This window comes from Macaca fascicularis, chromosome 10, assembly GCF_037993035.2.
Source record: "Macaca fascicularis isolate 582-1 chromosome 10, T2T-MFA8v1.1".
Lineage (NCBI taxonomy): Eukaryota > Metazoa > Chordata > Mammalia > Primates > Cercopithecidae > Macaca > Macaca fascicularis.
Genome location: NC_088384.1, coordinates 62,136,141 through 62,160,016, shown reverse-complemented (window position 1 = coordinate 62,160,016; position 23,876 = coordinate 62,136,141). Strand labels below are relative to the sequence as shown.

The 23,876-nt window shown below is 45.4% G+C and overlaps 1 protein-coding gene across 1 annotated transcript in view; it reads left to right on the top strand.

The window, feature by feature from the left end:
* The window catches only part of PYGB (glycogen phosphorylase B), a 59,458-nt gene that overhangs the window by 12,820 nt on the left and 22,762 nt on the right, over window positions 1-23,876 (top strand). Inside the window, exons 2-5 of the mRNA XM_005568128.5 lie at window positions 1,768-1,869; window positions 17,695-17,773; window positions 19,944-20,047; window positions 23,084-23,215. Of these exons, the coding sequence (XP_005568185.1) occupies window positions 1,768-1,869; window positions 17,695-17,773; window positions 19,944-20,047; window positions 23,084-23,215 (417 nt within the window). The remainder of the gene's footprint in view (window positions 1-1,767; window positions 1,870-17,694; window positions 17,774-19,943; window positions 20,048-23,083; window positions 23,216-23,876) is intronic.

The window sequence follows — 23,876 nt, the reverse complement described above, 5'->3', positions numbered from 1 at the left end:
TTTTTGAGGTTCCTTCATGTTGTAGGACATGAAGGATTGACATTTGGGTTATTTCCACCTTTTGGCTATTATGTACAAGTGTTGGAGGGGACATAGGCCTTCATTTCTCTTGGGCGTGTATATACCTGGGAGTGGAATTGCTGGGCCAAATAGTAACTCTGTTTTTCACTTTTTGAGGAACTGCCAAACTCAAAAAGTGCTAGAATTGGAGATGTGAACCACTGCGCCTGGCTCATTGCAGCCTTGACCTCCCAGGCTCAGGCAGTCTTCCCACCTCAGCCTCCCTTGTAGCTGGGACCACAGGCATGCACCACCACGCCTGGCTAACTTTTAAATTTTTTGTAGAGAGGAGGGTCTCCTATTGCTGCCCAGGTTGGTTTCAAACTCCTGGCCTCAAGCAGTCCCCCGCCTTGGTCTCCCAAAGTGTATGTGCCATAGTAATTGTTTTATTTTATTTTTGGAATGTTCATTGCTAATGAACATTGGATAGTTATATTAATCATAAATAATTAAAAACAGTAAAGATAACTGATTTTATGTTAGTCTTATATTCTGCTACCTTGCTGAATTCATTTATTAGTTCCAAAAGCCTGAATGTGGCTTAAGATTTGTGACAATTTGTTGATCACTCCTTGTCTTTTATGACCTTACAAATTTGATGACTGCTGGTCAGGCATTTTATAGAAAATTCCTCAGTTTGGGTTTGTCCGCTCTTTTCTCATGATTACACTGGGGTTATGGGTTTTGGGAAGAACACACAGAGGAAAATGTCCTCATCACAGCACACTGGGGTGCTGGTCAGCGTGGTCAGCTGTCTCCACTGTCAAGTTGCTGCTGTTTCCTTTCTGTGCTCCTCAGCGGGATGTTGCTACATCCAGCCCACCCTCAAGGTGGCAGACAGGGAATTAAGCTCCTCCTGGAGTGAAGAATATCAGAAAGAGTTTGGCCCCTGGTTAAAACCACCACAGCAATTAGTAAATATTTCAGGGGAGATGTTGGCTGTGCAGATATCCTGTTAGTCCTTGGGAGTTGTGCCCACTGATCTTACCATTCAGCCCTGGCTGCTGCAGGCCCATGGATGGCCATGAGAAGTACTCGGTATAGAAAGTAGGGCGCCTAGAACCCCGCTCAGGGCCCAGGAGGCACTGCACGGGTGACCGTCCTTGCCACACCACCTCAGAGGCACAGAGCCGGCTCATGTGGCAACCCCAAGCCAGCCAGCCAGCAGGCATCGGCCAAGAGACTTCTGCTGGGGAACATGGAGGCATGCATTCAGCCGTCTCTGCTGGCGTTCATTGATGCTTCACGTGGGTGCTGGAAGTTGTGCTCAGGGCTTTACATTTAGTACTTGAAGACATGGCCTACATTACATCCGTGTTAGAGATGTGAAGTAACTTGCCCAAGGGCACATGTGTGGTAAGCTAAGTGCATGATGAGCTAAGTGCAGACCTGGGTCTGTACAGTTCTGGGTGCCTTGGCCCCAACCACCAACCTGCCCTGCCTCCCCACGCATCATGGAAGTTAGTGTGCGTTCATCCAGGTGCTTGAGGGTCAGGGAAGAGACGGCCGTGTTGAGGAGGGGTCTCCCGGGTGGGCTGCTATGGTGGGCTGCAGTCAGCAGGCTGCTTGACAGAGCAAGCCCAGTTTTTGTGCATGGGATTGACATGAATGAAATCCCGAGGGGGGCTTCATGGGTCCTGTCATCTCTGTAACCTTCCTAAAGTGTAGAATGGAATGAGAAATCTGATTCTTTTTCTGCTTCCTCAGCGCATTTATTATCTTTCCCTGGAATTCTACATGGGCCGCACGCTGCAGAACACGATGGTGAACCTGGGCCTTCAGAATGCCTGCGATGAAGCCATCTATCAGGTACGGGGCCTCATGGCCGGGCTTCTGGGTGGCCCCTCCTGGTGCTTTGAGGTCTGAATCCATTTTCCCACGGAGGTGAGCCCTGATGTTAAGACTAGCAGCTGTCTGGGAATCGGGAGACTTACAGCCTGTTCTCCCGTCCTGGAAGGAATGGGTTGGTGGGGCTGCTCTCTGTTTTTGAGAGGAGAAAGTGAGAATTGAATGGATCACAAGCATGGGGTTGAATTGGGATGCGAAGGTGTGGAGGTTCTAGAGGCCATCTCACACCCTACCCCACCTCGGGTGGATTTAGAGCACCGTACCGGTGGTTGGTATTATTCCATTTTGACTTCATCAAACTGTTAACTCGCATCTGGTCTCTCTCCCTCCACCCGAGATGACCTCCGGAGCTTACGCTAGTTGTCTAGTTGTAAAAGCGCCATTTCTCCCCTAAAAACAAAAACTGCCTTTCCTTGGGAGTTCGTCATTAGCACTTGCTCACTTTGAACTTAATCCTTTCACGGTTCCTTTGTGGTTTTAGAGCGGAGCAGCCATTGGCTTCCTTGTCTGTCTTCGCTTCCCTTCCCAGCTGAGTCTCTAGAGTATAACCTTTTACCTGCGTATAGATGGGTGTCTTCATGGCGAGGCCACTCCACCTCAGCACCCTGCCATCGCCTTTGCTTTGCTTGGGTTTGATGTGGGTGGGAGGACTTGGGGGGTTTCATTGGGGGCAAATGTCTTGCCTGGCTGGGAGGTGGCTCAGCGTTGCCTGGGGCTCCGTCTCCCCCTGCAGGACGTCATGGCTGTGTCTGTGCACAACAAAATGCAACGAAAACTTCACTCCCCGTGTTCGAAATTAGCTAATGGCGCTGAAGGTTACCCTGGCAGGTGACATGCCATTTATGTCTGTTTACTGACTGTTAACATTAGGACATGTCTGTAAGAAGTACAGAACATGCAATATCTTAGTCTTGTCTTTGGATTTTACCATTATAGAATGCATTTTATTTTTTGAAACATTTTATGCAGTTCTTACATACAGTAAAAATTTTAGGGAATAGTTTGCATCATAACTATGCAATATGTTTATAATTTTTATTCTCAAAAAATGAATGTTAATTATAGAAATTTAGAAATTGCAGGCAAGCATGTATCCTTTTAAACTTTGTATACTTGATGGGAGGTTCCAAGATGGCCGAATAGAAACAGCTCCAGTCTACAGCTCCCAGCGGGAGCGACACAGAAGACTGGTGATTTCTGCATTTCCAATTGAGGTACCGGGTTAATCTCACTGGGACTTGTCGGACAGTGGGTGCAGGACAGTGGGTGCAGCCCACTGAGGGTGAGCCAAAGCAGGGCGAGGCATCGCCTCATCCGGGAAGTGCAAGGGGTCAGGGAATTCCCTTTTCTAGCCAAACAAAGCTGTGACAGACAGCACCTGGAAAATTGGGTCACTCCCACCCCAATACCGCGCTTTTCCAACGGTCTTAGCAAACGGCACACCAGGAGATTATATCCCGTGCCAGGCTGGAAGGGTCGCACGCCCACGGAGCCTCGCTCATTGCTAGCACAACAGTCAGATCCAATTGCAAGGAGGCAGTGAGGCTGGGGGAGGGGCGCCCACCATTGCTGAGACTTGAGTAGGTAAACAAAGCCATTGGGAAGCTCAAACTGGGTGGAGCCCACCACAGCTCAAGGAAGCCTGCCTGCCTCTGTAGACTCCACCTCTGGGGGCAGGGCATAGCTGAACAAAAGGCAGCAGAAACTTCTGCAGACTTAAATGTCCCTGTCTGACAGCTTTGAAGAGAGTAATGGTTCTCTCGGTACAGAGTTTGAGATCTGAGGACAGACAGACTGCCTCCTTAAGTGTGTCCCTAACCCCCGAGTAGCCTAACTGGGAGACACCTCCCAGTAGGGGCTGACTGACACCTCACACGGCCGGGTGCCCCTCTGAGACGAAACTTCCAGAGGAACGATCAGGCAGCAACATCTGCTGTTCTGCAATATTCGCTGTTCTGCAGCCTCGCTGGTGATACCCAGGCAAACAGGGTCTGGAGTGGACCTCCAGCAGACTCCAACAGACCTGCAGCTGAGGGTCCTGACTGTTAGAAGGAAAACTAACAAACAAAAAGGACATCCACACCAAAATCCCGTCTGTACGTCACCATCATCAAAGACCAAAGGTAGATAAAACCACAAAGATGGGGAGAAACCAGAGCAGAAAAGCTGAAAATTGTAAAAATCAGAGGGTCTCTTCTCCTCCAAAGGAACGCAGCTCCTCGCCAGCAACGGAACAAAACTGGACAGAGAATGACTTAGATGAGTTGAGAGAAGAAGGCTTCAGACGATCAGACTTCTCCGAGCTGAAGGAGGATGTTCGAACCCATCGCAAAGAAGCTAAAAACCTTGAAAAAAGATTAGATGAATGGCTAACTAGAATAAACAGTGTAGAGAAGTCCTTAAATGACTTGATGGAGCTGAAAACCATGGCACGAGAACTACATGATGCCTGCACAAGCTTCAGTAGCCAATTCAATCAACTGGAAGAAAGGGTATCAGTGATTGAAGATCAAATGAATGAAATGAAGCGAGAAGAGAAGTTTAGAGAAAAAAGAGTAAAAAGAAATGAACAAAGCCTCCAAGAAATATGGGACTATGTGAAAAGGCAAAATCTACCTTTGATTGGTGTAACTGAAAGTGACGGGGAGAGGCCGGGCGCGGTGGCTCAAGCCTGTAATCCCAGCACTTTGGGAGGCCGAGACGGGCGGATCATGAGGTCAGGAGATCGAGACCATCCTGGCTAACACAGTGAAACCCCGTCTCTACTAAAAATACAAGAAAATTAGCCGGGCGAGGTGGCGGGCGCCTGTAGTCCCAGCTACTCGGGAGGCTGAGGCAGGAGAATGGCGTGAACCCGGGGGAGCGGAGCTTGCAGTGAGCCGAGATTGCGCCACTGCACTCCAGCCTGGGGCACAGAGCAAGACTCCGCGTCAAAAAAAAAAAAAAAGAAAGAAAGTGACGGGGAGAATGGAACCAAGTTGGAAAACACTCTTCAGGATATTATCCAGGAGAACTTCCCCAACCTAGCAAGGCAGGCCAACACTCAGATTCAAGAAATATGGAGAACGCCACAAAGATACTCCTCAAGAAGAGCAACCCCAAGACACATAATTGTCAGATTCACCAAAATTGAAATGAAGGAAAAAATGTTAAGGGCAGCCAGAGAGAAAGGTCAAGTTACCCACAGAGGGAAGCCCATCAGACTAACAGCAGATCTCTCGGCAGAAACTCTACAAGCCAGAAGAGAGCGGGGACCAATATTCAACATTCTTAAAGAAAAGAATTTTCAACCTAGAATTTCATATCCAGCCAAACTAAGCTTCCTAAGTGAAGGAGAAATAAAATCCTTTACAGACAAGCAAATGCTGAGAGATTTTGTCACCACCAGATCTGCCTTACAAGAGCTCCTGGAGGAAGCACTAAACATGGAAAGGAACAACCAGTACCAGCCACTGCAAAAACATGCCAAATTTTAAAGACCACTGATGCTAGGAAGAAACTGTATCAAATAATGAGCAAAATAACCAGCTAACATCATAATGACAGGATCAAATTCACACATAACAATATTAACCTTAAATGTAAATGGGCTAAATGCCCCAGTTAAAAGGCATATACTGGCAAATTGGATAAAGAGTCAAGACTCATCAGTGTGCTGTATTCAGGAGACCCATCTCATGTGCAGAGACACACATAGGCTCAAAATAAAGGGATGGAGGAAGATCTACCAAGCAAATGGAAAATAAACAAACAAAAAAAGCAGGGGTTGCAATCCTATGCTCTGATAAAACAGACTTTCAACCAACAAAGATAAAAAGAGACAAGGCCATTACATAGTGGTAAAGGGATCAATCCAACAAGAAGAGCTAACTATCCTAAATATATATGCACCCAATGTAGGAGCACCGAGATTCATAAAGCAAGTCCTTAGAGACCTACAAAGAGACTTAGACTCCCACACAATAATAATGGGAGACTTTAACACCCCACTGCCAACATTAGACAGATGAGTGAGACAGAAAGTTAACAAGGATATCCAGGACTTGAACTCAGCTCTGCATCAAGCGGACCTAATAGACATCTACAGAACTCTCTACCCAAATCAACAGAATATACATTCTTCTCAGCACCACATCACACTTATTCCAACATTGACCACACAGTTGGAAGTAAAGCACTCCTCAGCAAATGTAAAAGAACAGAAATTATAACAAACTGTCTCTCAGACCACAGTGCAATCAAACTAGAACTCAGGATTAAGAAACTCACTCAAAACCACTCAACTACATGGAAACTGAACAACGTGGTCTTGAATGACTACTGGGTACATAACAAAATGAAGGCAGAAATAGATATGTTCTTTGAAACCCATGAGAACAAAGACACAACATACCAGAATCTCTGGGACACATTTAAAGCAGTGTGTAGAGGGAAATTTATAGCACTAACTGCCCACAAGAGAAAGCAGGAAAGAGCTAAAATTGACACCCTAACATCACAATTAAAAGAACTAGAGAAGCAAGAGCAAACACATTCAAAAGCTAGCAGAAAGCAAGAAATAACTAAGATCAGAGCAGAACTGAAGGAGATAGAGACACAAAAACCCTTCAAAAAATCAATGACTCCAGGAGCTGGTTTTTTGAAAAGATCAACAAAATTGATAGACTGCTAGCAAGACTAATAAAGAGGAAAAGAGAGAAGAATCAAATAGACACAATAAAAAACGATAAAGGGGATATCACCACTGATCCCACAGAAATGCAAACTACCATCAGAGAATACTATAAACACCTGTACGCAAATAAATAGAAAATTTAGAAGAAGTGGATAAATTCCTGGACACATACACCCTCCCAAGACTAAACCAGGAAGAAGTTGAATCCCTGAATAGACCAATAACAGACTCTGAAACTGAGGCAATAATTAATAGCCTACCAACCAAAAAAAGTCCAGGACCGGATGGATTCACAGCTGACTTCTACCAGAGGTACAAGGAGGAGCTGGTACTATTCCTTCTGAAACTACTCCAATCAATAGAAAAAGAGGGAATCCTCTCTAACTCATTTTATGAGTCCAGCATCATCCTGATCCAAAGCCTGGCAGATACACAACAAAAAAAGAGAATTTTAGATCATTATCCCTGATGAACATTGATGCAAAAATCCTCAATAAAATACTGGCAAACCGAATCCAGCAGCACATCAAAAAGCTTATCCACCAGGATCAAGTGGGCTTCATCCCTGGGATGCAAGGCTGGTTCAACATACGTAAATCAATAAACGTGATCCATCATATAAACAGAACCAAAGACAAAAACTGCATGATTACTTCAATAGATGCAGAAAATGCCTTTGACAAAATTCAGCAGCTCTACGTGCCAGCAACTCTCAATAAACTAGGTATTGATGGAACATATCTCAAAATAATAAGAGCTATTTGTGACAACCCCACAGCCAATATCATACTGAATGGGCAAAAACTGGAAGTAGTCCCTTTGAAAACTGGTACAAGACAGGGATGCCCTCTCTCACCACTCCTATTCAACATAATGTTGGAAGTTCTAGCCAGGGCAATCAGGCAGGAGAAAGAAATAAAGGGTATTCAATTAGGAAAAGAGGAAATCAAACTGTCCCTGTTTGCAGATGACATGATTGTATATTTAGAAAATCCCATTGTCTCAGCCCAAAATCTCCTTAAGCTAATAGGCAATTTCAGCAAAGTCTCGGGATACAAAATCAGTGTGCAAAAATCACAAGCATTCCTGTATACCGATAACAGACAGCCAAATCGTGAGTGAACTCCTATTCACAATTGCTTCAAAGAGGATAAAATACCTAGGAATCCAACTTACAAGGGATGTGAAGGACCTCTTCAAGGAGAACTACAAATCACTGCTCAATGAAATAAAAGAGGACACAAACAAATGGAAGAACATACCATGCTCATGGATAGGAGGAATCAATATCGTGAAAATGGCCATACTGCCCAAGGTAATTTGTAGATGCCATCCCCATCAAGCTACCAATGACTTTCTTCACAGGAATGGAAAAATCTACTTTAAAGTTCATACAGAACCAAAAAAGAGCCCGCATTGCCAAGACAATCCTAAGCCAGAAGAACAAAGCTGGAGGCATCACACTGCCTGACTTCAGACTATACTACAAGGCTACAGTAACCAAAACAGCATGGTACTGGTACCAAAACAGATATACAGACCAATGGAACAGAAGAGAACCCTCAGAAATAATACCACACATCTACAACTATCTGATCTTTGATAAACCTGACAAAAACAAGAAATGGGGAAAGGAGTCCCTATTTAATAAATGGTACTGGGAAAACTGGCCAGCCATATGTAGAAAGCTGAAACTGGATCTCTTCCTTACAACTTATACAAAAATTAATTCAAGATGGATTAGAGACTTAAATGTTAGACCTAAAACCATAAAAACCCTAGAAGAAAACCTAGGCAGTACCATTCAGGACATAGGCATGGGCAAGGACTTCATGTCTAAAACACCAAAAGCAATGGGAACAAGAGCCAAAATTGACAAATGGGATCTAATTAAACTAAAGAGCTTCTGCACAGCAAAAGAAACTACCATCAGAGTGAACAGGCAACGTACAGAATGGGAGAAAATTTTTGCAATCTATCTATCTGACAAAGGGCTAATATCCAGAACCTACAAAGAACTTAAATTTACAAGAAAAAAATCAAACAACCCCATCAAAAAGTGGGTGAAGGATATGAACAGACACTTCTCAAAAGAAGACATTTATGCAGCCAACAGACACATGAAAAAATGCTCATCATCACTGACCATCAGAGAAATGCATATGAAAACCACAATGAGATACCATCTCACACCAGTTAGAATAGCGAGCATTAAAAAGTCAGGAAACAACAGATGCTGGTGAGGATGTGGGGAAATATGAACACTTTTACACTGTTGGTGGGACCGTAAACTAGTTCAACCATTGTGGAAGACAGTGTGGTGATTCCTCAAGGATCTAGAACTAGAAATACCATTTGACCCAGCCATCCCATTACTGGGTATATACCCAAAGGATTATAAATCATGCTACTATAAAGACACATGCACACATATGTTTATTGCGGCACTATTCACCATAGCAAAGACTTGGAACCAACGCAAATGTCCATTAGTGATAGACTGGATTAAGAAAATGTGGCACATATACACCACGGAATACTATGCAGCCATAAAAAAGGATGAATTCATGTCCTTTGTAGGGACATGGATGAAGCTGGAAACCATCATTCTCTGCAGACTATTGCAAAGATAGAAAACCAAACACGGCATGTTCTCACTCATAGGTGGGAATTGAACAGGGAGAACACTTGGACACAGGAAGGGGAACATCACACACCGGGGTCTGTTTTGGGGTGGGGGGAGAGGGGAGAAATAGCATTAGGAGAAATAACTAATGTAAATGATGAGTTAATGGGTGCAGCACACCAACAGGGCAAATGGATACGTATGTAACAAACCTGCACGTTGTGCACATGTACCCTAAAACTTAAAGTATAATAATAAAAAATTAAAATTAAAATTAAAAATAAACTTTGTACACTTTTTTCTTAAAAGTGATATTTTACTTGCAGTTTAGCTTTTATTTATTCTTGTGTTTGAAATATTTTCGTGATCACTGGGCTTTCAGTGTTTCCAGGTTCCTGTGCTGGGTGTGTCTAGGTGTGAGACATAGTGCCAGATGCTTCAGGTGGAAGAAAAAGTGATGCTCTCATTTCTAATGGAACGCCAAAAAGAAAATGTGGCGCAAATGCATTGTCCGGCCTGAGTCATCCAGAGGAGCAGTTTATACTAAAAAGTAGTGGTTCAAAAGCAGCAGCCCACTCTTGATTGAGCTATTAAGGATGCATTAAAAGTGATCTTCATTATGAAACATTTTACACATACACGAAGATTGAGTGACTGTTACAGTGAACCTGTGCCACACACCCACCTTCTGCCTTCTCTAGTCACCAGCTCCACCTCACGGCCAGTAGTGTGTTCGTCATACCCCACCACATGCAGGTTATTTAAGCCAACCTGAAGCAGCATGGTATTCACTTGTAAATATTTCAGTAGGTGGCCATGCACGGTGGCTCACACCTGTAATCCTAGCACTTTGGGAGGCCGAGGTGGGCGGATTGCCTGAGCTCAGGAGTTCAAGACCAGCCTGGGCAACAATGGTGAAACCCTGTCTCTACTAAAATACAAAAAAAAAAAAAAAAAAAAAATTAGCCGGGTGTGGTGGCATGCGCCTGTAGTGCCAGCTACTCAGGAGGCTGAGGTAGGTGAATTGCTTGAACCCAGGAGGTGGAGGTTTCAGTGAGCCAAGATTGCGCCACTGCACTCCAGGCTGGGTAACAGAGCGAGACTCTGTCTCAAAAAAAAAAAAAAAGTGTGTGTGTGTGTATATATATATATTTCAGTAGGTGTCTCAAAAAGATAAGGAACTCCTAAAAATAGTTATATCATTATTCCTAAAATACTGACAGTAATTCTTTTTTTTCTGAGATGGAGTCTTGCTCTGTCACCCAGGCTGGAGTACAATGGCGCGATCTTGGCTGACTGCAACCTCTGCCTCCCGGGTTCAAATGATTCCCCTGCCTCAGCCTCCTGAGTCACTGGAATTATAAGCACATGCCACCACTCCCAGCTAATGTTTGGATTTTTAGTAAAGACTGGGTTTAACATGTTGATCAGGCTGGTCTTGAACTCCTGACCTCGTGATCTACCCACCTCAGCCTCCCAAGTCAGTAATTCTTTAATGTCAACTTCTCAGGCAGGGTATAAGTTTTTCTGATCATGATACAACTTTTTAACAGCATGTTCAGAAACTAAATTGCATTTGTTTTTTTAAACTTTTCTTTTTCTTTTTTTTTTTTTTGGAGACGGAGTCTCACTCTGTCACCTGGGCTGGAGTGCAGTGACACTTAGCTCACTGCACCCTCTGCCTCCTGGGTTCAAGCAATTCTCCTGCCTCATCCTCCCTAGGAACTGGGATTACAGGTGTGTGCCACCTCGCCTGGCTAATTTTTGTAATTTTAGTAGAGACAGGGTTTTACCATGTTTGTCAGGCTGGTCTCAAACTCCTGATCTCAACTGATCCATCTGCCTCGGCCTCCCAAAGTGCTGGGATTACAGGTGTGTGCCACCTTGCCTGGCCACATCTTTCTTAATCTATAGATATCTCCTCTTTTTTATTTTCTTCCCTGCAATTAGTTTGTTGGAACTGGATTTGTCCTGTAGAGTTTTCACAGAATTTACATTTGACAGACTGGGTCCCCATCTGGTGTTTAACCGACCACTGTGTCCCAAGGATGTCTGCTCTCACAACTTCTTTTTATTTTTTTGAGACAGAGTCTCGCTCTGTTGCCCAGGCTGGAGTGCAGTGGCTTGATCTCGGCTCGCTGCAAACTCCGCCTCCCGGTTTCAAGTGATTTCTGGCTAGTTTCTGCATTTTTAGTAGAGACGGGGTTTCACCGTGTTGACCAGGCTGGTCTCAAACTCCTGACCTTAAGTAATCTGCCCACCTTGGTCTCCCAAAGTGCTAGGATTACAGGCGCGGAGCCACCACACCCGACCTGGTCTCACAACTCTTACTCAACATTGTACTCAGAGTCTTGGCCAGGGTATTTGGCAAGGAAATGAAATAAGAAGCATCCAGATTGGAAAGGCAGAAGTAAAACTAACTCTATTTGCAGATTACATGATCTAGAAAACCCTAAGGAATTGAGTAAAGACCATTAGAACTAATAAATGAGATCAGCAAGGTTGCAGGATATAGGATCAATCTACAAAAATCAACTGTATTTCTATACATCTGCAATCCAAATGGAACATTTCATTAATTCAGTCCAGATGGAATAAATCCAAAATGAAATTAAGAAAACAGTTTCATACCATTTACAATAGCATCAAAAAGAATAAAATGCTTAGGTGTAAATTTAACCAAAAAAATGCAAAACCTATACCCTGAAAACAAAGACATTGAGGAAGAGCTAAATATGGAAAGGGATCTCATGTTAACATCTTGGAAGACTCAATGTTGTTAAGATAGCAGCACTCCCCAAATTGATCTACAGATATAGTGAAGTCTCCATCTAAGTTCCATTTGGCTTCTTTGCAGAGATTGACAAGCTGATTCTAAAACCTTGCTAGAAATGCAAGGGAAGTCCGGGTGTCGTGGCGGGCAGCTGGCGTCCCTGCACTTTGGGAGGCTGAGGCAGGTGAATCGCTTGAGCCCTAGAGGACAGGGCTTGCAGTGAGAGGTTGCAGTGAGCCAAGATTGCACCGCTGCACTCCAGCCTAGGTGACAGAGCAAGACAGACCCTGCCTTAAAAAAAAAAAAAAAAGGCCAGGATGGTGGCTCACACTTGTAATCCCAGCACTTTAGGAGGCCAAGGTGGGCAGATCACCTGAGCTCAGGAGTTCAACACCAGCCTGACCAACATGGAGAAACCTCATCTCTACTAAAAATATCAAATTAGCCGGGCGTAGTGGTACATGCCTGTAATCCCAGCTACTTGGGAGGCTGAGGCAGGAGAATTGCTTGAGGCAAAGGTTGTGAGCTGAGATCACACCATTGCACTCCAGCTTGGGCAAAAAGAGTGAAACTCCATCTCAAACAAAAAAGAAAGAAAAAAGAAAAAGCAAGGGACCAGGAATAATCAAAATAACCTTGAAAAAGAAAAGAATTGGAAGACTCACACTTCATAATTTCAAAATTTACTGCAAAGCAGCAGTCATCAAGACTGTGTGTTAGAAGCATAAGGACAGAACAATGGAATTAGAATTAAGAGTCCCAGAAATAGGCTGGGCATGGTGGCTCATACCTGTAATCCCAGCACTTTAGGAGGCCAAGGTGGGTGGATTACATGAGCTCAAGAGTTTGTGACCAGGCTGGGCAGCATGGTGAAACCCTGTCTCTACAAGAAAATTTAAAGAAAAAAATCAGTCAGGTGTGGTGGTGCTCACCTGTGGTCCCAGCTACTCTGGAGGCTGAGGAGAAGGATTGCTTTAGCCCAGGAGGTCGAGGCTGCAGTGAGCTGGGATCGTGCCACTGCACTCCAGCCTGGGTGATAGAACGAGACCCTGTCTCCAAAAAAAAAAAAAAACAAAGTCCAGAAATAAGTCTCATATGTATGGTCTGTTGTTTTTCTGCCAATTAAAAAACTTGTGGTAAAATATACATAACATAAAATTTGCCATTGTAACCTTTTTTAACTGTACAGTTCAATTGCATTAAGTACCTTTACCTTGTTCTTTATCCATCACCACCATCCATCTCTAGAACTTTTTCATCTTTCCTAACTGAAACTCTATACCCATTAAAAAATAACTCCTCCTTTCCTCTTTGCCTAGCCCCTGAAAACCACTGTTCTGCTTTTTGTCTCTATGAATTTGGCTACTCTAGGTACTCATTTAAGTGGAATCATACGTTATTTGTCCTTTTGTGACTGGCTTATCTCACTCAAGCAAAATGTCCTGAAGGTTCATCCATGTTGTAGCATGTGCCAGTACTTCATTCCTTGTAAAGGCTGAATAAATTTTTATTATGTGTATATACCATATTTTGTTTATCCATTCATCTCTCAGTGGACATTGGGGAGCTTCTACCTTTGGCTATTGTGAATAATGCTGCTGTGAACATAGTTGTACAAATATCTCTTTAAGATCCTGCTTTCAGTGCTTCTGATTATATACCTAGAAATGGAATTAATGGATCATATGGCAGTTCCATTTTTAATTTTTTTTGGAACTACCAAAATGTTTTCCACAGCAGTAGCACCATTTTACATTCCTACCAAAAGTAGGCAAGAGTTCCAGTTTCTGTACATCCTCACCAATGCTTCTTTTGAATTGAAAATAGAAATGACTACTATTTTTTGATAGTAGTCATTCTAAATGGGTATAAAATGGTGTCTTATAGTTTTTATTTGCATGTTCCTGATAACTAATAATGCTGAGCATCTTTTCATGTGCTTGTTGGCCATTTGTATATCTTGTTTGAAGAAAAGCCTGTTCAAGTCGTTTACTCATTTTGAATCAGGTTGTTTGTTTTTTTGTTGTCGAATTTTAAGAATTCTCTATTTGTCCTAGATATTAATAGCTTATCAGATACGTGATTTGTGAGTATTTTCTCCCATTCTATGGCTTGTCTTTTTACTGTGTTGATAGTATATATTATATTACTCTCTATATAAAGATGAGGTTTCACCTTGTTGGTCAGGCTGTTCTCAAACTCCTAACCTGAAGTGATCCACTTGCCTTGGCCTCCCAAAGTGCTGGGATTACAGGTGTGTGACACTGCGCCCGGTCGATAGTATCTTTTGATTCACAAAAGTTTTTAATTTTTATGAAGTCTAGTTTGTTTATTTTTTCCTTTGTTGCCTGTAAGATTGGTGTCATATAGATCAATAGATTTTTTTGAAAGGAAATAGGTACCAAAACAATTCAATGGAGAAAGATGTCTTTTCAACAAACGGTATTGGGATATTTGGATATCTACATGCAAATAAATGAAATTGAACCCCTACCTCACACTACATACAAAAATTAGCTCAAAATCGATCAAAGACCTAAATGGTAAGAGCTAAAAGAATACAACTTTTAGAAAAATATATAGAGATCAATCTTCGTGACCTTGGATTAGAATGATTTCTTAGATATGACACCAAAAACCCAAGCAACGAAAGAAAAAATAGATACATTGGACTTCATCAAAATGAAAAACTTTTGTGCGTTAAATAAAGACAACCTACAAAATGAGGGAAAACATTTGTAAATCCTAAATCTGATAAGAGTCTAGTATCCAGAATATATGTAAAGAACTCTGACAGCCACAAAAAGACAACCCAATTGAAAAATGGGCAAAAAGACTTGGATGTTTCTCCAAAGATGATATCCACGTGCACAAAAAAGATGCTTAATGTGATTAGCTATGAGGGAAATGCAAATCAAAACCACAATGAGATGCCGCTTCATACCCACGAGAATGGCTATAATCATAAACACAGAAAACAAGTGTTGGTGAGGGTATATAGCCATTGGTGTGATTGTCAAATCTTGCAGTCACTTTGGAAAATAGTCTGGCAATTACTCAAAAAGTTAAGCATGGAATTCTCATGTAGCCTAGCATTTCCATACCAAGGTATAGGCCTGAAAGAAATGAAAACATATGTCTACATGAAAAATCGTATATGAATTTCACAGCAGTATTGTTCATAACAGCCAAAAGTGGAAACATCCAAATGTTTATCAGTTGATATATAGGTAAGCAAAATGTGGGCTAGCCATACAGTGGAATAGTACACAGCAGTACAAAGACGGGAAGGGCTGACATATGGCACAACATGGATGAAGCTTGAATACATGCTCATTGGAAGAAGCCATGAAATAACCAAAATAGGTAGATCCATAGAGATGGAGAGTAGATCAGTGATTGGCAGAGGTGGGGGAAATAGGTTATGACTGCTGATGGGCACGGGACTGCTTTTTGATATGATGGTTTGGAATTAGTGGTGATGGTTGCACAATTTTGTGAACATACACTTTTAAAAGGTGAATTTTATGGTTAATGAATTATATCTCAATAAAGAGATAAAGGTTACTGGGTGTACTGCAGTGCACTTTTTCTGTCTTCAGTTCAGAAGCTCACTTCAGCAGTTTTGAACTTTCTGTTAGCTACTTTTTGTGTCGTTGTTGAGACAGGGTCTTACTCTGTCACCCAGGCTGGAGTACAATGATACGATCACGGCTCACTGTAGCCTCAACCTCCCGGGCTCAAGTCATCCGCCTCAGCCTCCCGAGTAGCCAGGACTGTAGGCATGTGCCATCACACCCAGCTAATTTATTTTTTATTTTTTATTTTTTTATTTTTTTATTTTTTTTTTTGAGACGGAGTCTCGCTCAGGCTGGAGTGCAGTGGCCGGATCTCAGCTCACTGCAAGCTCCGCCTCCCGGGTTTACACCATTCTCCTGCCTCAGCCTCCCAAGTAGCTGGGACTACAGGTGCCTGCCACCTCGCCCGGCTAGTTTTTTGTATTTTTTAGTAGAGACGGGGTTTCACTGTGTTAGCCAGGATGGTCTTGATCTCCTGACCTCGTGATCCGCCCATCTCGGCCTCCCAAAGTGCTGGGATTACAGGCTTGAGCCACCACGCCCGGCCTATTTTTTATTTTATTTTATTATTATTTTTTGAGACGGAGTCTCGCTCTGCCGCCCAGGCTGGAGTGCAGTGGCCGGATCTCAGCTCACTGCAAGCTCCGCCTCCTGGGTTTACGCCATTCTCCTGCCTCAGCCTCCCAAGTAGCTGGGACTACAGCCGCCCGCCACGTCGCCTATTTTTTATTTTTAGTAGAGACATCTCATTATGTTGCCCAGGCTGGTCTTGAACTTCTGAGATCAAATGATCCTCCCACCTTGGCCTCCTAAAATGTTGGGATGACAGACTTGAGCCACCGCACCCAGACTTTTTACATCTTTCTCGAATGCTCACAAAATCAAGGTGACATTTGCCCTCCTAGGTGGGATGAGTGTGCTGTAGGCACTCAATTTAAAAACATGAAGGAACTAAACATCTTTCCCTATGTTGACTTGTAGCCTGTCTTTAGAAAAATATATAGAGATTTTTAAAAAGTTTAATGGATTTTTTGAATTTAATAGATTTTTTTATGAATGAGAGGTTTTAAGATCGGTTTAGACCATAAACTTAGAGGTTTTCTGGTTGGTTATGTTGTAGTTAAACTAATTTCTTAACTTTGAGCAAGTAATGCATTATTGAGTAAATCCTAGCACCCCCCTTCCTATATCCAAAATATTGTTGGTGGAATGTACCCTTTGAAATTGCTTTAGGAATTAAGTTCAAGTCACAGTATTTTGAAATTTTACCCTGAATCAAATTACTGTATGTGTCAATACCATTCATTTGACTTAGTGTATGCTAAATCATTTGTAACTTTGCTGTTGTTATTTAAAATACTACCACTCTTCTCAGTGGATATTTTTTTGGTTTCAAAAATGTACTTTTTTTAAATTAAACTTTGTTGTTTATGTTAACATGTATTGGGTTTACTATTTTTAAATGAATTCATATGTATACTTTAAAAAGGTCTGCATTTTAATTTGTAATTTGATAAATATCAATATATGTAATTCAAATAAACAAAAGCTGTTTGGATTCTTCTGAGACCAAAAAGTTTAAAGACTACCAATCCAGATAATGTGAGCAATTTGTCAAGTTCGCACACTAAATCCAGATTAATGGAATATTTATCCAGATGCCATAATGAGAGTACTGAGTTCGGCTTCTGGAATGGCGTTAAGTGTCAATCGTGATTTTATTGCTTTTTCTCTAATTTTTAGCATGACATATCTATTTCACAACATTGTTTGAATACAATTGGAATCACCACAGGAAAAGTGCTTTTAGGGTTCAGTTTAAAAATATGTCATGTAAATATCTCAACCTATGTGAAATTAGAGAATGACAGAACCATTGGTTTTGTTTTTAGGATACATGTTATAATTTGTTTACTATTAATAGGTTAACTACCTGGCAATAAATGTTTTTGAAATATTTGTAAACTTTCATTTCCATGCATTAACATCAAATTTTAACATTGGATTTTCAAGTCTAACAGAACCCAGACTCTAATTTTTAGCATAAGCTCACAAGACTTACGTATCTTTCAGCCTGTCATTCAAGGGAAAATATTGAGTAACATTAAAATGCTGCCTCTGTTTTTGTTTGCAGTTGGGGTTGGACTTGGAGGAACTCGAGGAGATAGAAGAAGATGCTGGCCTTGGGAATGGAGGCCTGGGGAGGCTGGCAGGTAAGCTGCCCCATCCAGGAGGAGCTCTCTTGGACCTGTTGGCTTGGTTGGTGGCCATGTAGTGAGGCCAGGGTCAGGTAAATTGGCTTCAGGGTAAATTGGCTTTGAGCGGATGGGCCAGTGTGTTCTTCAGATTGAAATCTTTGCCACTGTTTGGGGGAAAAGGGGAAAATATATGTTTTCTTTCACACAAGGGGCATGTCATCATTATCATGAAGACCAGTCCTGCCAGCATGGAGTAAGCTGGTGCTGGGAGGGGCTCCCGATATGCTGACCACTTTCCAGGGCACAAGAGCCAGTGATTGGCAGACAGCCCAAAGGATGGAAAGATGATTTATGGACGTGGCCCTGCTTGCAGCAGGCAGTTTCAACTCTGATACAGTCAGCAGATTGCCTTGAAATAAGAAGGCAGGGCACTGAGCTTTGAAGGTTTTCAGCCCTCTCCACGCCCCGGCCTTTGCAACATGTGATGGGTCACCACCATCTTCCTGCTACGTCCCTTCTCATCAAATGCAAAACTGGGCTTCCTACACTCAAGGGAAGCTCCAGCCTCCTTTGTCCCCATCTACTGACAACCCCAGGGGCGGCCATTCACCCCACGTCTCACCTCCAAGCTGGAGACTGTGGACTGCTCCCTCCCCAGCCCTGAGACCTGCTTCCATTTGGGGTGTTCCGGGTCCTTGGGCTTTCCCAGTCACCTTGCCTGCCCCTTGCTCCTCCCTCCATCCTTCTCCATGGCCAGATATGAGTAGAGCCTTTGCCTTCTGCCCACAGGGCCCCGTACCCACAAACCCAGGCAGCACTGAGCCCGCCATGGCTTCATGTGCTTCCCTCCTGCAGGCAAGTCCCCAGAACAAGAGTCCGTGACGCTCCCTCATCCCTCTCCCTCAGCAGAGGGCCTCACAGGCATCTGTGTGTTCCATGGATTGGACATTTTATTTTAGTTACTAGTGTTCCATGTCGGTGTTTTTTTGATTTTTTAATCCTGAATTTTTTATTTATTTATTTTTTTTGAGATGGAGTCTTGCTCTGTCGCCCAGGCTGGAGGGCAGTGGCGTGATCTCAGCTCACTGCAAGCTCTGCCTCCCGGGTTCACACCATTTTCCTGCCTCAGCCTCCCGAGTAGCTGGGACTATAGGTGCACGCCACCACGCCTGGCTAATTTTTTTGTATTTTTAGTAGATACGGGGTTTCACCGCATTAGCCAGGATGGCCTTGATCTCCTGACCTCGTGATCTGCCCGCTTCGGCCTCCCAAAGTGCTGGGATTACAGGCGTGAGCCGCCGCGCCCAGCTGGTCCTGAAGCGTTAATAAGGCTGCATTTCACTCTCGCCCAGGCTGGAGTGCCGTGGCACAGTCTTGGCTCACTGCAGCCTCAACCTCTCTGGCTCAAGCAGTTCCCCCACACCAGCCTCCCGAGTAGCTGGGACCACAGGCATGCGTCACCATGCACGGCTAATTGTTTGTATTTTTTATAGAGACAGGGTCTCACTATGTTGCCCAGACTGGTCTCAAACTCCTGGACTCAAGCAATCGTCCCACCTAAGCCTCCCAGAGTGCTGGGATCACAGGTGTGAGCCACCACACCTAGCCTCTAAATCTTTATTCAAAACATTGTTTTGTTTTTCTTCCAAGAAGTTTTGATTGGAACAAGGGCTGGGTTTAATGACACGTGCTGTAGCGCCTTGGGGCCCCTGGTACTGCGGTGTTTGCACAGGTGGACGTTGATTTGCACGTGGCCAGCTGCCACTGCTGTGCCGGCTTCACTGAGGAGTAGGGTGAGGCTTGGTGTGTTGATGTGTCCCTGCTGTCAGAACAGCTTGGGTTTCAGTGGAATGTGCAGGGGATTGGCGAGGCCTCAGCCTGAACTGGGGTGTCCAAGAGTGGGGCAGTGGGAGGCTTCGTGTTTAGAGAGGTTCCCGGCCTGGCGGAGTTCTCCGGGATTCTTCATCTCCCCATCCTCCCGTGCCCTTTGAGTAACCACGTTGATGTCTTCTGTGTGTGGCCCCAGGATCTCATGGGGAGGGTGAGGGCTCCAGTTTTCCTCTCAGTGAAGCCTGAAGTCAGTGTGATCCCCTCTGAATCTCTGCCTTGCGTCCCGTGGGCTGCCTCCCCATGGGACCTTGGTGCCGTGCCTTCGATTCTGACTGATCTGTGATTGATTTCTCAGCGTGTTTCCTTGACTCAATGGCCACCTTGGGCCTGGCAGCGTATGGCTATGGAATCCGCTATGAATTTGGGATTTTTAACCAGAAGATTGTCAATGGCTGGCAGGTGGGTGAGATTTCATTTCTTCACTGGTTTCCAGCTCTTGTTCACACAATAAAATGGTAACACTTGCAGTTAGTCTTTTTATACTTCCCGCGCCCCCGCCGGGGAACTGCAGGCCAGCCAGGGCAACGTGGAGCAATTCAGGGCAGCTCCCTTGCTCCGGCTCCTTGGCCCACATGGCCTGGGAGAGCCTGGGCCCTGTGTGAGCTTTTTGCCAGCTGCCTCTGCCTGGTGATGGGGAAGTTGGGGCATGCAGGACACAGAAGCCTGGCTGAGCCTTACAGCAGCTCCCAGTTAGGGCCAATAGCAGCCAGGCAGTGAGGGTCACTCTGGTGACCCTCTGCACCAAAATGCAGAGTGCAGGGTGGTGCTTTTGGGGTCAGCCTCAGTGGGATGTTGGCCCTAAGTAGTTAGAAGAGCAGTTGTAGCTTTTGCTCTCACCTTCTGCCTTCACTCCCTGACCCCAGTGAGGGGACAGTGCCTTTGGGGTTAGAGGCTGGACTCTGCGTAGTACAGTGGCCCTTGGAAGGAGTGAGCCTCGATCTTGAAGCCTCACATTACAGCTAAGTGAGGTGGTTGAGACCGAGGCAGGGAGGAGGGCGTGGCCTTAAAATGCAGCCTCCTCCTCCCTGGGGAGCAGCTCCCTTCCCATATGCCTCAGAATGGAAGTCACCACTATTCCATTCAGTTGGAGAATGGTTTATTTAATATCGTCTGGGGCCTGCAAGTCACAAATAAAGCTAGTCTGGGGTTAGAATCAAAAGATTTGTAGCATCAGAGTGTGCAGCCCCAATGAATGTGTGTTTGATGGGTGGTAGAGATGTCCTTGGGGCAGGGGTGGGAAGTGGGTTGGGCCGCATGGCGGGTGCAGCCTCCAGAGCTCGTCCATGGCATCTGTAGGACTCATGCCTCTCACCATAGAGAAATTAACCCAAAACGTAAACACGCAAGGAGCTGCTGTCCATGACACGCACAGCAATGTGTTCAGAGGGAATGTGGACTCCTGTCTGCAGCTTGCTTTAAATGCACCCCAAAATCAACGGATTGGCAGATGGAGAAACAACAGACTATTTACAGCACCTAGGTGTGGGTGCATGACGTTTCTGCATGTTTGAAAACGCTCACAATAAAATGTTGGTAAAGAAAAGTAATGGCTAAAGGTAAACCTAAAACGGACTCGGATCCATTGCTTGATTTGTGGAGATGCCCTCTGCAACCTTAGAAAGGCACCTTTCTCCACTGTCTCAGGACAGCTCTGCCCCAGCCCTCCACGTGCTGCCTGAGCGCCAGGGCAGTCCAGTCCATGCACATGCTGATGCTCTGGCCCCCAGCAGTCCCCATGTCACGTGTGGGTTTATAAGGCAGAAGCTCAGAGGCTCCCCTTCGCCTAGTTGGTGTTAGGGTTTAGGGTATTGGTGGTGGTTTTGGTTTTAGCACGGAGACATTTTTCCTTCTGGTGGTCCTCGTTCCTGTAACTCTTGCCACCTTGTATGATAGTTCAGGATGATCAGTAAGTGAAGCTCACCCCTCCTCCCATCCCCTTTTCATGGGAACTGGTCATATTCAGTGGGTTTTTAGTTGGCTTTAGCTGTGGAAGAAATAAATACAGGCAGAGTTGGCCAGCAGCGTGTGGCCAGAGGGGCCGCAGGCCAGCCTGCTTGGCACCCTGGCTGAGGGGGCAGGGAGGCCCTGGAAGGGAGACTCAGGCCGCCTTTGTATGTAGGAAGCTATTGCTTCTGCCGACGACTCCTGGAGCAACTCTGCAGGAGATGGTCAGGCCCTGGTGTTGGGGAATCTCACAGCGGACAAGGAGATGCCACCAGAAAGGTCTTGCTGGGAGTACCATGGGGAGGTGCCTCCCGAACAGCACAGCCCAGACAGTCTTGCTCGTGACTCTTTATGTCTGTGTAGGAACCATTAAGAGGAAATCCCTCAGTGTAGCATACTAGGGCTGCTTGTTCGTTCTCAAGAGAAGAGGCTTGATCTCACTTCAGTGTTAGGAATTTAGATTTCAGAACCCACCCTTGCTGCTGTACCAGACAGAGTTACTGTGTCACCTGGTGGTAAAGCAGCCCCTAGTGCTTCTGCACAAGGGTGGCTCGAGTCTGCAGGGCCGCTTTTAGTGTGGGAATTGGTTTTGTGTATTCACTGGTCTCGGGTGCCACTGGGCACAGATTTTGGGAATAAGCCCTCCCGGAACAGCTTGTGTTCCTGGCTGCATCCAGGGCACCCTCACTGCCAGCTGCCAGCTTGGCCCAGCACTTGTGGATTTGCAGCGTCACTTTCTTTCTTTTTAAAATTTAATTTAATCATTTTTTTTAGAGTTAGGGTCCTGCCCTGTCGCCCAGGCTGAAGTGCAGTGGTACAGTCATAGCTCACTGCATCTTCGACCTTGTGGGCTCAAGCGATCCTTCCACCTTGGCTTCCCAGAGTGCTGGGAACTGTCGGTGTGAGCCTCCGCCTGGCCAGTGTGTCTCCGTCAAAGCAGTGTCTTCTAGTGATTGTTCTGTAACAGCTTTATTGAAATAGAGTCGATTTCAGTATATTCAGAGTTAGGTAACCATCACCACTGTCTATCTTGAGAACATTTTCATCACCCCAGAAAGAAGGCCTGCACCAATTTGCCGTCATACCCAGCCCCTGACAGCCTCTCGCCTGCTTCTCTGTGCAGGTGCCCATTCTGAACATTTCCTGTAAATAGCCGCATGCGACGCGTGGTGTTTTTGTCTGGCCTCTGTCACTGAGTGTAGGTTTTTCAAGCTCCATCCGGGTCGGAGCATGTGTCAGTCAGTGGTTCTTAGTGGCTTTCTTTGGGGTGCATGTTTCTGAATTTTGAGTTTGTTACTTTAGCGTCCACCGTGTTCATTTTACCCACGTGGGCTTGGCCAGAAGTGGGAATCCCGACGTGGTAAGTGGCTGTAGGTAAGTTTAAGTGCCAGGTGCTGTGTGATCTTGGACACACGGTCTGCTCGGTCCAGGACAGGGCGGCGGCCTGGGACATCTGCGCTGAGGGTGCCCTCACAGCTCTCCTCGTTCCAGGTAGAGGAGGCCGATGACTGGCTGCGCTACGGCAACCCCTGGGAGAAAGCGCGGCCCGAGTATATGCTTCCTGTGCACTTCTACGGGCGCGTGGAGCACACCCCCGACGGCGTGAAGTGGCTGGACACACAGGTACCTGGGCTGAAATGTCCACGGCAAGGCTGGGACCGGGTGAGGGGGCTGCTGCAGCTCATTCCTAGTCATCTCGACTTCTTCTGTCTTGGGGGACTTGCTGCCTCCCTGGAGGACTTAAGGTAAAAGCCGGGGGAGGTTTATTCTCCTCATCTCCCCAGTCTCTTACGCTTTGATGGGAGCTTCCCAAACAGTGGAGGCGCTGAGCACAGCGCGAGACTCTGCGGGGAAGCCCCGCTGGGCAGGAGCTGTGTGTTGGGGCTGGGCAGGGTCCACTCACAGCCAGATGCTCACGAGAACCCTGCTGCTTAAGAGCAGGCAGGAGGGTGTTCTGATGGGATGGGGGCACGGACCGCCGCATGGGTGAAAACAGCTCCCACTATCTGTGGAGCATGCGACAAGCTCGCTTGGCCTCCTGGTGCCATACGTGGCCCGTGGCTCTCAAAGCGTCAGCTGTCAGAGCCCCTGGAGTATGTGTGAGGTCTGGGCAACATCTGGGGATGGGGCCAGGCCCTCCTGCCCAGCAGGGTGCTGATGGGGGACCAGGGCAAGAGCCTAGAGTACTCAGCAGCGAGGGGTGCCAGGCACGCAGAGGCCACGTGAGGGAGCACCCAGTCCAGGCTCAGGGCAGCTGGGAGCCGGGGTGACTGGGGCAGGGCAG